Source organism: Rhamphochromis sp. 'chilingali' (genome assembly GCF_963969265.1).
Source record: "Rhamphochromis sp. 'chilingali' genome assembly, chromosome: 18".
NCBI classification, from domain to species: Eukaryota; Metazoa; Chordata; class Actinopteri; order Cichliformes; family Cichlidae; genus Rhamphochromis; species Rhamphochromis sp. 'chilingali'.
In genome coordinates, this window is record NC_137945.1 from 28,817,381 (window position 1) to 28,831,940 (window position 14,560).

At 41.0% G+C, this 14,560-nt stretch overlaps 1 protein-coding gene across 2 annotated transcripts; it reads left to right on the plus strand.

Moving 5' to 3' along the window:
• Nucleotides 1-53: 53 nt before the first annotated feature.
• Nucleotides 54-7,312, plus strand: map3k8 (mitogen-activated protein kinase kinase kinase 8). Of its 2 annotated transcripts, none has more exons than XM_080865840.1 (8): nucleotides 54-273; nucleotides 885-1,247; nucleotides 1,369-1,539; nucleotides 2,918-3,179; nucleotides 3,921-4,027; nucleotides 4,921-5,073; nucleotides 6,208-6,454; nucleotides 6,546-7,312. In XM_080865840.1, the coding sequence occupies exons 2-8, from the start codon at nucleotides 885-887 to the stop codon at nucleotides 6,668-6,670; spliced, it is 1,428 nt and encodes a 475-aa protein (XP_080721966.1). In that variant the 5' UTR covers nucleotides 54-273; the 3' UTR covers nucleotides 6,671-7,312. The 2 variants fall into 2 exon arrangements, with proteins under 2 accessions (XP_080721966.1, XP_080721965.1); XM_080865839.1 differs by having other exon boundaries at nucleotides 54-269.
• The last annotated feature ends 7,248 nt before the right edge of the window (nucleotides 7,313-14,560 follow it).

A 14,560-nucleotide genomic window follows, 5' to 3' on the forward strand; every position in this document is an offset into this window, starting at 1 on the left:
AGCTTTTCGTTTTTTTTTATTTTTTATTTTTTTGTTGTGTTTTTTCATTTGAGGAAACAAGAAAAGGGAAAACGAAACCTACAAAGACAGCGAGAGAGAGCTGCTGGCAGCTGACACTAAAGAGGTACTCCACCTCCACAGACACGCCACACTTCCTGTGTTTACTTCGTTCTAAACACAATCCACGAAGCTTCATACATCAGACAGTCTGCGGGGCGCCACAATGAAGACACGACGGTGCGCTTAAGCTTCCGACTCAATTTCATAAGGCAGGTAACGCGTGGTTTCTGTCACTCAAAGAAGTAACTCCTGTTATTCAGCGAAACTCTATTTTTCTTTTCTTTAGCAGCTGAATATTTGGCAGATAGCTAGTTATAGCTCTACAGCTACTGTTTTTTGTTTGTTTGTTTGTTTGTTTTATTTTTCTAGGCACCTATTCTAAATTTGCATGTTTGGATCGTAATACGGTTTATTTTTTATGTATTTATTTCAAATGTTGCATGGGGTTTGCATTAATGCACATGTGTATGATTTTCATCGAATAATGTGAGCTGAACTCTTTATCGCAGCATCATAATGCTAATAATAGTTATAATAATGGGCAGTTGTTGTTTTATAAATGTATAATAAGGTTCAAGCTTTCCTGGGGGGGCTTCCCAGCTTTACTGCGAAACTCCCTTCTTTTGCTTGGAAAACAGCCCTGTGAAGCCCCTCCCAGTTGTGTGTTCAGCCAGCTGTATCAAAGCTTCACTTCTTAAGTGTAGTTTCACTGCACGTCCTGCTCCCCACGTGAACCTTCCCTGTCATGAACGATCCGCTTGCTTATACAATTCAAGTCAGCACGGAAACAGTCCCCACACTGACCTCCTGATGTTTGATTTTAGATGGAGCTGGACAAACGGAGCATTAACATGGATTACAAATATGATTCGGGAATAGAACTGCTCTTGACTCACATGAATTTAGAGGACATTATTAACGCTGCAGAGACTCTATATCGGCTCGAGGAAGAGGAGGAAGACGAAATCTTGTCGTTAGAAGACGAAGAAGGACTTTCCCAGGAGGAGATGGATGAGAATGAGGAGGCAGGGGAGGTGGTGGTTTTGGGGAGTGAGCAGAAGGACTACGCTAATGGAGTTCGATATGGGACTGTGACAGAGGTCCTGTCCTTTGTCAACCTCCTGTCCAGCATGCAGACGGCAGCCTTGCCAAACCTGCCAGAGGAAATGGGAGTCCTCCTAAATAAGGTGAGAATCTTGTTGTTTTTTCTTTTTTTAATCTTCAACATAACCTGAATGTTTAGTTGATGTGGTCAGCCTAGAAAAACTTGCATAATTTTCTTTTTTTTTCCTTCCTAAAAACAAATAGAAGGACATGGCTGTGAAAAAAGGCCGCTACCAGATTAACATGGACGTTCTCCTGTTTCCATGGAAATTGACCTACAAGAATCATGGGTCTGGCCTCGTGCCTAAGGGCTCATTTGGGAAAGTCCACTTGGCTCAGGACACCACCACCAGGAAGAGAATGGCCTGCAAACTGGTGAGTCTTCCTGATCGGTGACTAGAAATCCCGCCTGTGCTTGACTTCTCGACAGCTCTTGACCTGCGTGCCAAATATTTAACCTGCCAAATACTGCTTGTTCACAGTCCAATTACTCCTCTGTTTGTACAAAGATTGTTGGTGCCAGCGTGACATTTGCTATGTTTACTGGGTGAAAGAGGAACAGGGTTGCTGAATGAAGAACTATTTGTTCTTGTAACAAACTTACAACATGGGCTGGGATTAATGTAAGACTGGAATTTCAACAATAACTTCCCACAGCTCCTCTGGATGTTTGTGACAGGGTCAGATTCATTAAAGACACATGTAAAAACCACACATGCTGCTTCTATCTGGGCAGACCTATGCTTGAGAAAGAGGAGGGAGGGAGGCAGCGTGCTTACGCTGTTGTATGGAAAATATTGACAAATGAGGAAGGAGTACTTTCCTCTCTAGTCAGGTGTTATCGTCAGAATACTATGTTGACACAGTGTTGTTTTTTTCACGCTGCTGTGAAGGATTTACTGGAAATAGTTTGCAATAAGGGCTTGGAGTTAGGATGTCCTTATCTGCTTAAAACAATGCCATCATCAGATAATAATTACTGAGAAATTATTCCTTTAAAGAAACAACTTTAAAATTATCACTGACAAACTAATAACAATAGATTTCTTAAAGCACAAAAAACAGGATAACAGTATGTTACTATGTCAGCTAATCTGTTAAATACAGAAAGAGTCAGTGTCCTTGTGAAGTATGTATTAAATGTATATTTTATTTGCAGAACTAACTGAGCTGAACTACCCGATTAGGCTGTCAGGGTAAAAAAACAATAATTATAATAAAAATGAACCATTAATTGTAGTTCCTTAAATCGCCACTTGAGGCAGGGTCCAAAACTTCAGCATTTTATATGTAAGTAGCACATTTTGCTCTCACACTGTGTGGTGGTTAGCACTGTGGATTCCTGGGTTCAAATCCACCGGCCGGCTGGGGCCTTTCTGTGTGGAGTTGGGATGGGCTCCAGATAAACCACAATACAGAAGTGGAAGAAAATATATGGACAGATCTAAGTATGCATTTTACCGAGCTAGCTAGCTCTACCAATAACTGATAAATCCTCTGTGCACTGTCAAATAAAGCCACCCTTGCCAATAAAAATGCAAAATGTGAAAAGTCAGTTTGTTGTCACTGTAAGCAAACACGGATCCATTTGGCCAGCAGTCCCCAGGATGTCTCATTTAGCTCATTGGCTTCATATTTAACAGTCAAATGCAATGGTGTCACCGAGCCTTTTAACTCACTCCAAGAAATAAGATGAACATGTTTCCCAAAACGGTGGGCTATTTGTGATCATGTGTCTTATCTCCCTCGCTAGATCCCCATGGAGAACTTCAAAGCCGCTGATGTAGAGTTTCAGGCCCGCTTTCACCATGAGAACATCGCCGAGCTGTACGGCGTTCTGCTCTGGAACCAGAGCATCCACCTGTTCATGGAGGCCGGCGAAGGCGGCTCTGTGCTGGAGAAACTGGACAGCTGCGGACCGATGAGAGAGTTCGAAATCATCTGGGTGACCAAGCAAGTCCTGCGGGGCTTGGAGTACCTGCACTCACACAACGTCATTCACCATGACATCAAACGTAAGCATAAAAGATGTGTGTCACTTACTCTTGATGGATGTGCTCCATGGTATTGAACAAGTACATAGGTTACAGGAAATTATGCAATTACAGTTTGTATCTTCTATGCGTCAAATTCAAGCCACAGACGGATATTGCTCTTGTAAATAACTCAATTCGCTGAAAAGAATGAATCAGTGAACAGCCACAAACCAAGCAGATCATAGGAATCTGATAGATTGACTAATGCTTTTTCAGTAATTCTTCAAAGGTAGCCTGGTCACAGTGACTGGTAGCTATCATGACAGATCACACAAATACGCCCTAGTTTCTGCAGGTGGAGCTCAGCTGAGGAACCACAGCAGTGCTGCTGGGATCAAAGCATTCTGCAGAGCTGTCTGTCAGCCTCACTGCTTAAAGGCTCGCTGGCTGTCTGGAAATTCCAGCCTGCTTCTCATGCTCAGTCAGGGTTACAATTATGGTCCAGAGAGGCAAGTGACTTATTAAAATGACCATTCTGGCCCTCTGACAAGCTGCGGTTCTTAGCATTTCCTGCCTGCAGTCAAAATATGTAATTAAACCTTGGTGACATTTTAGGGACAAGGATGAGTCTCTTCGTGGCAATTTCCTTCGTCAAAGCCTGTGACCTACTTATCGTTTTCATGCTTAAGATCAATACAGACTCAGTGGACCTGAAACTGAAATCTTATCAGTTCAAGCACCAACTTGAATCACACCTCCTTCCTTTTCATCTCTCCACAGCCAGCAACATTGTCCTGATGTCAGACAAAGCAGTCCTAGTGGACTTTGGGCTGACAGTGCAGATGACAGATGATGTATACATTCCCAGAGATCTGAGAGGAACAGAGGTAAGGAAATAAGCCGCTCCTCCTTAAAAGATGTAAGTGTAGCCCTGTAATGAATGCGGGCCTTCTGTTTTGAGTAATTGCTCTCCGATCAATGCTTGCTTTTCTTTTGCTGATCTGGAGCGTGTGTTGACACGTGACTCACACTAGACTTCCCTAGGGATTTTAGCAAATTAGTCCCACGACTTGTCAGCACTTGTGTGCTTTTCCAAAATGATTACAGAGTCAGTGACTGGCAAGCATTAATTTAGAGCAGTCAGTGCACTCATTGGCCTCACAGCCACTATTAATAGCTTGCTGATGCTCAGGGCTTTCAGCTCTTTAAGTTGTTTTTTTTTTTAGGATGAAGATTTTGCACACACCTTCTCACCCACTGGTCCTTGCTTTCCCATGCTTGTGTGACAGTCTATATAGTTCTGTGTACATGCACCCCCGGGCCTCTCAAGTGCTTGTGGAAAGTCCCAGGGCAGACACCCAGGAGTAATAATAAGAGAGGCACAGCCTGTGCGTATTTACAGGCACAGCCTGTAAATATGCTGGGCTGCTCAGGGTTACATGAACATGGGAGTGCAAGCTGGAATTTCCAGCAGAAAGACACAAAGAGATGAACTCTGGTGTGTTTACCTTTCACCCTCCAAAGGCCAACACACTTCTGCACTTCCCTTACCTTTTTTCATGCGCAGCGTGGGTCTGCAGGTTGCTTGTTTGGTTGCAGGCAGAAAACCCCTTTTACACTAACAACAGGTCACTTCCTGTTTGTTGTGTCTCGCTGACACGGAGAATTTGACTGTCGCACTGAATAAAAAGGGAACTTGTTTCTCTCTCTCTCTCTCTGCCATTCTGATCTGCAGCCATGTTAAAAGTCACCCACTAAACATCCCCTGTCTTTCTTTCAGATGTATATGAGTCCAGAGTTGGTTCTGTGTCGAGGACACAGCACCAAGACAGACATCTACAGCCTGGGCACCACCATCATTCACATGCAGACCGGTAGTCCTCCCTGGGTCAGGAGATACCCACGCACTGCATATCCATCCTACCTGTACATTGTAAGTACTGCACATGAAAATCACATCATAGGGAAATGAACGCAACCAGAATGGTTGGTGCAGATATTTGTGGTCCTCACAGGATGAATTTGTGATACTGGGAGGAAAAGGGCATGTTTGAATTTGCGCACCAGAGACGTCTGATGACCCTAAAGTTGGATGCTGATGTTTGCCTTATTTGGAAACGTCGGTATCTCTTAAGTTTCAGTGCTCTGATTTATGACCAAGTACTTTCCCATCAGCATGAGCTGACCTTTATGCTTAATGCTAGATTGCATGATAGTAAATCAGTTTGTAGATAAACTGTGAAAGGTTTCCCATGAAATAGTTATTACACAGCAAATTAGTACATCACTTAATTTTGTTTTTGTTTGTTTTCATTTCTTGATTTTTCTTTTTTCCTAAAATTGCTCTTAAAAAAACAACAACAACCCCACTGTATGCTACCTGCACCTCAGTGGCTGGTGCACACTGAATAGCACTGAGTATGTTGGGCCAACACAGACCTAAAAGGAAAGAGACAATTAGGAAAAACAAGTCCTTTAGTGTTAATGTTGCTCTTTCCTAGCTGCAGGTATAAATCCTCCTTGGTTACCAATTACCATTGGAGACATATGCCTCTGTTACATGCCTCAGCAGAGACAGTCCTGTGTTGTTAGTATCCTGCGAGTCAAATAGTGACACACTTACCGCACACAACATGCTCACGCCCTTCGCAGTCAAGATTGCCAGGCGATAAAGAGGATGTTTGCAGTGGGTGACCTGTGGCTTATTTAGTCATTCACCACTCTAAAAGCGTTCCATTACATGGGCTCTTTCCATTTTAGCTAGTCCCATTTCTGTTTTTAAAATGATTATCAGCTTCTTTGCTCTGGCCGTTTACTCACTTCCACTTGAAACTGCCGTCATGGAGAAGTAGCATTACAGGGCCAAGTCACTTGTACGGGCTGAGCTTTGCAGCTGCTCCTTGTTCCTGTTTATTGTAACCATACTGCTTTTACAAACCACTGCTCACATGGCCACTGAAAAAAAAGGGCAGCTTCGGTTCTGCATAGCTGTTTTTTTCTTGAGTTATTTGGAAGTGCTAGCTTTGTTTTTCTCTTCTTTAATGACAGTCTATCTGTCTCCAAACAGATCCACAAGCAGGCCCCTCCTTTGGAGGACATTGCGGAGGACTGCAGCCCAGTTATGCGGTCCTTCCTGGAGCGAGCCCTAGAGAGGAACCCTGCGCTGCGGAGCTCGGCATCTGAGCTACTAAAGGATGACGCCATCAACCCTCCTAGAGAGGATCAGCCGCGTTGCTGGAGTCTTGACTCGGCCCTGGAAGAGGCCACCCACACCTTGCTACGGCAGCAGAGTCAGCACCACGACACCACGCAGGGTAAAGCCTTTAGTGCCGAGCTCAGTTTGTTCTCTGTTATTAATAATAAGCTGGCTACTTAACGTTAACATTTACCTCGTCTTCTCTGCAGAATCCTCTCTGTACTCTGAAGGTTCTGGACACATCAGGAGGAAGGGCTCGCTGTACATTGACCTAGGGGCCTTGTCGGGTTACTCTAAACTGGTGACGGGACCGCCTTCCTCAGAGTATGGCTAACAAATGACCAGACAACACCATTTATAAGACTGAACTGTTCTTAAAGCCACATAAATGGCTGAGACTCGTGGACAGCTATAGCCAACATGACTCGTAATGATGTAAAACAGCAAGTGTGACTTGGAATGAATGGGTCCAGTTCGGCCTGAAATAGAAAACGCTGCAGGACAGTGTTTGGATGCATTGTGAATAAATAAGCATTATACTCTACATATAATTTCCCACACTTCTTTTGTGGGATGTTTGTACTTTATTTCAGTTTGGGTTCATGGTGATAAATGCACGCTGTTTTCTTTTCTCCTAAAACCTTCTGAAAAAAGTTATTGTATCATTTGAGTTACTTAAAGTGTAAGCTGTGTCTTAAAGTATGTGTGTAAACATGTATGATGTGTAGTTCTTTTCGAACGTCCTCCTGTTAATTCCCGTGGAATATTCTTGGCAACACTGTGCTTTGCAAAATGAAGCTTCTGTGGAATGAATGCGATGAGTGATTTTGTTTTATGTTCTGTACATCCACTGAGATGAAGCATGCGCTGCTTTATACTGAAAGGGAAAAAAAGCAAGTGATTTATTTCTGTTTTCTTTTGTAATAAGTGTAAAAGTTACCCAGAGTTTTTAAAGTGTCATTCTGCAATAAATGCAATAAACTCAAAAATCCTATGGTCTGTGTGTATGTCACTGCAGCCTTAGCTTTAGCAGCTATTCGTTTTTGAAATTGCTTGGGGAGATTCCTGGAAAGGAAACTGAAAACTTGAGTATATCACTATGTTTCAGAAACATGCAATAAATTATACAGTTAAACATTCAACAATATGTGCAATACTAGTCCAGCCTTTTCAGTCTGGACCAAAATTGAGGTCAGGACTCTGTGCAGGCCAGCCAAGTTCTTCCACACCAACCCTTCTCATACATGTCTTTATGGAGCATGTTGGAACAGGAAGCAGCCATCCCCAAACTGTTCCCACAAAGTTGGGAAATTCTCCAAAATGTCTCAGTATGCTGAAGTATTAATAGTTCCTTTCACTGGAAGTAAGGGACTGAGCCCAACTCCTTAAAAACAACCCAACACCATTATTCCCCTCCACCAAACTCTACACTTGGTGTTCTCCTGGCAATTGCCAAATCCAGGCCAAACCCAGGTTGGATTGCCAGATGAAGAAGTACGATGAAGTATGAAGAAGTACGATTCATCACTCCAGAGAACACATCTCCGCTGTTCGAGTGGCAGCGTGCTTTACACCAATGTATTGCTTTGCATTGCTTGGTGATATAAGGCTTGGATGCAGCTTCACTTCTCTTTTGAGTTCCCAACTCTCAGAGAAAGCCCATATTTCATGCCTCACTAAAACAAAAACATTATGCACCGTCAATGAACATGAAGCAGCAACTGAAATTTGTCAAATCAAAGATTTATTTAATTTAATAATTCATCATAAAGGAAAATGTGATCAGTACAAATCAAATTTATATCAAGTAAACCAGACCAGATTCCACTGAATTTAATATTTTACATTGTAATTATGAAACAAAATTTACATGTAATTAAATAAGATAAACTCAGCATTTTGGGCACTTTGCGAGTGTGTGTTTCTGCTGAAAGCAACAATAATTTACTTCTGTTTTCTTTAGTATTAAGTGTAGAAATTACCAAGAGTTTTCAAAATGTCATTCTGCAATAAATGCAATGAACTCAAAAATCCCAAATTGTCTGTGTATATGTCACTGCAGCCATAACTCGTTAGCTGCTATTCATTTTTGAACTCACTAAGGGAGATTCCTGGAAAGGTGAATGAAATTCAAAACTTGAGTATGTCAGTATGTTTCACATTCAGTCAGCTGACTGCCTCTACTTTCTTTTTCTTACAACCGTTAACCGTCACCACTCCCACGTCTGCAGGAGCTCCTGGTGCTGGGCTGACAGTTTTTTTTAGAATGAGCAACAGACGGGAGGCATTACTGAGAATTGGTTTATTAAAATCATGACTGTTAGCGCTAACATTTGATACCTGAATGTTACCTGTATGTTACATCTGTACTAATGGAAAAATGCAAATAATGTGCAGAAAAAACACAAGCATTCCATCAGAGATGCAACAAATGATACAATGAAACATTTAACATCCAATGACATATAGCCTTAGATCACTGTAATTAGTTCAGATATCAAGGTGGTCTACTGAAATCATGAATGTAATTCTGTTGCAACTTTTCTATTTGGCTTTTTGGGGTAAGACAACCCATTTACCAGTGAAACCTAGATTCTGATTATACAACAGAGTTTAAATGGGCTCTAACAAACACTTCCCTCTTTTCTGCCATAGATTCTTCATGACGTTAGCAAAGTTTCGAATAATGACATCAGCATAAGAACACATAACCCACGTGCAGAGAAGGGTAGTAACTGATTACATTTACGTAGCTACATTTACTTGTAACGTTTTAGAAAAAAATAACTTTTAGGAGTAATTTTACTACACTGTGCTTTTAACTGTTACTTGAGTAATATTCTTACTTGAGAAAAAATTCTGACGACTCTACTCAGTGTGAGTAACTCCAGGGAATGAATGATAAACACGTTTTAACCAAAAATGCATGAGACACAGACACAAACCTACAATCGTACATAAGGTTTGTTGTTTTAATGTTATTCTATCTGCTGAGCCTATTGTGCCATTTGGAGAAGTAAAGTAGCACCATAGGTAATACCTACTCTAAATATTAGTTTAATAAGGATTTGGAAAAGTGTTTCCTCTGCTTAGATTTATTATTTTGTAATCATGTTATTTATAGTATTTTTTTTTGCTTTTAAAATACCCAAACTTGCACAAAACTACATTTTTGTCTGTCTGATTATCTCATTTTTAAACATTAAATCAGATGCTATGATCAGTTACTCAAGTAGCCTTTTTTACAAAAAACGTTTTTACTCTTACTTAAGTAATTTCTTGGATGGCTGCTTTTTACTTTTACCTGAGTAAAACTACCATGAAGTAGTGCCAATATTACTTGATTACAATTTTGGCTACTCTACCCCCCTCTGCTCACGTGAGATGAAAGGTCAGAGTTCATACTGCTCTTGTTGAGGTTCCTGTTTATTATCCTTAGCTTTTGCTTTTTCTGTGCCTCTTATTGGTAATCATACATTTTTCTTGTAAATCCTCAGTTCTTGTTTTTCTGAGTGTTAGTCTTTATTCATGTGCCTCCTTTGTTCCCCGCTATCTGCTTCTTTCATTTTGAGTTTGCTCTTGGTCCCCCTTTAGGTTTACTTCCTGTTTTATTTTGAAGGTTATGTGGAGATATTTACTACCTTTTCACCTGCCTTAGCAGAACGGCATTGAAAGACTGCCGACTCTACAGAACTCCCCGACCAGGCCTTTAACTAGAACAATTCCTGTTTCAGCATTTTGTACCAACTTCCAGCAAGTTTTAGACCAGATTTTAAGATCTTTTAAAATTACTTTGATGGTCCTTAATCACCTTGTTTCTAACTACAACTCTGCACTATCATTATCATTATTATGGCTTTTACACATTAGAAGGGTAGTGATTGATGGGGACTGCAAACCAGGAGGAGAGAGAAAATCCACCTGCAATTACAGACATGAGTGCAAATATGAACTTGCTGGACTTTATGAATGTCCAAATGCACAACAATCCATGCAATAGAGGTGGCTGGATCAATCCAAATATCAACACTTCTAACGTTTCTGTACTCTAAGTTCAGTATGTAGCCCTCTGAAGTGTGTTCACTAAATTATCCTTTTATAAAAAAGAAAAAACGAAATATGTAATACGCAATATGAAAAATGTCTGAACCTTTTTTGGTTGACTGTCATATCTATTTTATTTATCCCTCATGACTCATTTAAACAACAGAAGTGAAGCCGAAGGTCTTTATGAAGTCCCATGTTTGAAATACATGAACAACAAAACTCAGCTGGAAGGTGTGTTTTGTTCTATTACCTTATTATTGTGGAAAATAAAAACCAAAGTGATTTAGTGCTCTTTAAAATGTGTTCAGAATTAGCAAATTGGTGATCCCATAAATCATGACACAACGCTCTCCCTTATAAACACTACCTCTGTAGATCATCAGTATGGGTATCAGTGTTGGTATCAGCAATACTGACCTAGTATTTACTGGTTATCGGCTTGATACCAACATTTGCACTATCCCACAGCACTAACATGCAAAACTTGTCAAAACCTTTCAGTCTGGACCAAAATTAAAAGGTGATTACAGAGTATGAAACATCAGCTTTCTCTCACTGAAACAACTCTTTTGAATTCCCAGTTGACTTTCTAACTCTCAGTTTTCCCACATTTCAGCAAATCTGATCAGATTTACCCAGCACTAATCACTCTACATGAATCACAACTGCATGACTAGAAATGCTCATGCCGCATTTTCTACAATATTTCAGCAGTAAACAGCGATAAAAAAAAAAGTTTAAAAAAAACCCAAACTAGCTTTTTCATTGGAAGCCTCTTCATGTGGGTTTTCCTGAATTCCCCAATCTAGCAGCTAGATCACAGAGATCAAACGTGAATCAAGCTGTAGCAAAGTTCGCCACTAGACAACTTTTATTTGTTCATATTTAGTCATGGGCAGTATCTGCTACTGAATTTGCATCAGGGAAACCCGTGTGGTGTGAAGTGTTGTGTCCTATCTGCAGCCCGGGCCCACTCTTCCTCTTTCTATAAGCGTCACATGTGAGTGGGCGGTGAACTCAGCCCAGAGACGTGCCTGTCAAGCCGAAATGAAAGTTGCAGTATTTACTGTCACGGTCACGGTTTCCACTGAGCGTTGCAGACAGATACTGCCACCTGCCGGCAGCCTTCATAAGTACTAGAACGAGATCTCGACATGTGCTGCTGTAGGCTCACTGAACACTTAAAAAACTGAGGATTTCTTTCTCTCTGGTGCCCTCGTGTGCCTCCTGGTCTCGAGAACGTGTAATGCTGCAAGAAAGAAGAATAGACTTGATTTGCTGCCCTCTCCACGTCTGTTCCTCATATACACTGCAAAGCTTGCAGACTTATTAGAGTTCAGCGAGGGAGGAAAACTAGTCAGGACATGAAGTGGCAAAAAATATTATTGATCTGCACATAAGCATGGAAGCTTTTATGGCTTCTTCAAAGTTTTTAGAGAAAATGAAAACAAAAATACTTTAAAAAGTAGTTAAGACTGTGATTAGATCTAATGTTTGTCTTCAAATATTTTACCTACCAGCGTACAAAGACGGCAGCACGACTGACTGTGGATACGTTGTTTTTACCTCCACACACCACACGTTTCACGTCTACGTGTACTACCTTACTGAGAATCCGACATGCTGCAAAGCGGCACCAGGCTGATTCAGCACTTCAAAAGCCTGGAGATGCCGGGGATTGAACCCGGGGCCTCATACATGCAAAGCATGCGCTCTACCACTGAGCTACATCCCCTATTGCAAAATGACCGTGAGGCCAGCTGTTGAACGCATCCTGTGTATTAAAGAAATAATCATTAAAGTATACTTAAAGTGTGTTTTACACCAGCAGATATTTAACTTCATGTAATATGCTGTAACCGACTGTAATCTGCCACAGCGCTCTTCTTTTCAACGTCCTGTTTTGTGCCTTGCTCTTTTGAATACTAACATAAACATATTTTACATATTTTAGTCACAGAACGTGAATCACTCTCAATCAGTGGCTGCTGCCTTGTCAGTTTTACCAGTGACAACGAGGGGTCGTAATAATATAAGCACAGTAACGGGCACTTAAATATGAAAATATATTTATAAAGAAAAAATAGTTTTAAGAATAAATTATCGAATAACTGCTTGAAATGACTCGACGGTGACATCTGTTAGTAAGATGAGGCAGTGCAACGAGTGTTACGGGGCTCCACGGCAGTCAGAACACTTTAGGTTTGTCATGCTCTACCGTAATTGGCTAAGACATTTAAACGATTTAAAAAGCAGTACGGCCTCCATTCCCAATCAAAGTATATATATCATTTAAAATGACATTTCATTTTGTTGTATTTGTCAAAAGTGTCCACATATATTTTTGATAACATGTCCATGTTTTGTTTGTTTTGTTTTTAACTTAAGCAGTAATGTTACTTGTTTCAGTTAATGCTGACAACATTTAGCCTCTAGTGGCTCTAAATGGCTTTTATGATGCGTTCCTGAATAAGTCAGGAGTTCCCAGTCAGAATTTGATTCTGGAATGTCCCTTCAACTCAGATTTCCCACTCAGAAAGCTGTCAGCAACCCCCAGCAATAGTAAACAACAATAAAACTGTAAAATTTTAACCTATACTGCCACTGTTGTGTATTTGGGAGTCACTAAACAAGCCGTACACAGAGGACTGACCAGGCTCTGTCCATGAATGTGCTGCATGGAGAAAGATAAGAAAGACAGGAGAGGAAGAAGAGAGGTTAGATTTAAGGTAAGGATGTTCAGTGGGATTTGATCAAAGGAAAGTGGGGTATGCTTTGTTGTTGAAATGTTGCCTGAAGATCCTCTGAGGGTTAGTGCAGGATAAACAGGTTAGCTTACTGTACTGTGATGGATTTAAAGTAAAGCACTGTGTTGAACTGGTGCACAGCAGCTGTGGTGTTCATGGATCATGTGATTCCAGATGTGCATCAAGCGATGGTGGTATAGTGGTAAGCATAGCTGCCTTCCAAGCAGTTGACCCGGGTTCGATTCCCGGCCATCGCAGTTTCCTTTTTCCAAAGAACAATAATGGAGGAAAGGCAATTTATATCAGAGATAAGACAATATATAGTGTGGAGTAAGTGGCTGTTACTTAGATCTCTTACTAAAGTTCTCATGTTATGTTTCTTTTGCTTACATGTGCACTCAAAGTTACCCTTTACAAACAACTCCCTTTCTGTAGGCAAAACTAAACACGCTGCAAATTGACTGTTGAAAGAGTGGACTACAGCTTTGGAAGCAGGTATTTTCAGATTATAATAATATTAATAGTGGATTAAATGTTTGGAAAAGGGGGCTCAGTTGTCATCACAACGGAGAGAAAGAAACACGTATTAACTGATGCACTCTTCTCCTTCTCCTACCTTCTTTTAAACTCTCCTCTCTGCCCAGATGTAGTCACACGTGGAGGCCACACTGCTGAGTCAGCAGGCAAGTTTTAGATGTATTCAAAGCGGTGCCTGTATAGTGGCGAGCATAGCTGCCTTCCCAGTGTGTGATGTGGGTTTGTTTCCCAGCCAAGGAGAGAGCTTTGGAGAGAGCACACCAAAATCATTAAGGGGGTGTGTGGTAAGATGCACAATCTAGTGGATTTTAATACAACTAGTTTTCATCTTTTCTTTTCCATGATGTAAACATCACTCAACACTTCTCTTCTCTTGCCTCGTTGGCTACTTTGCTCCTCCTATTTTCCAGTCTCCTCCTGTCTCAGCTGTTTAAAGACCTGGCTGAAACGCTGGCTGAAGAGAAGCCTGATTCCAGATGCGCATCAGGCGATGGTGGTATAGTGGTAAGCATAGCTTCCTTCTAAGCAGTTGACCGGGGTTCGATTCCCGGCCATCGCAGCTCTCTTTTTCACACCTTGGCTCATGTAACAACTCAAGACCATCTCCAAAGGGCAAAGCGCCCCACTAGGAATTAAATATCTGGAACGTCCACAGACATCACAAGCAAAGTATAAAGACAGCATAATCAGTGTACTGTCAGTGTGCAGAACAGAAATCAGTCAAGACATATTTTTACTTTTTACTTTGAGTACATTTCAGAGGTGGTACATTTTCACTTTTACTTGAGTAAAGAAGTTCAATAGATACTTCAACTTTTAGCAGAGTGTTTTAATACAGGTTACTTTACTTCTCCTAAGTAAAGAAAGACTACTTTTTCCACCTAGGCAGCTAC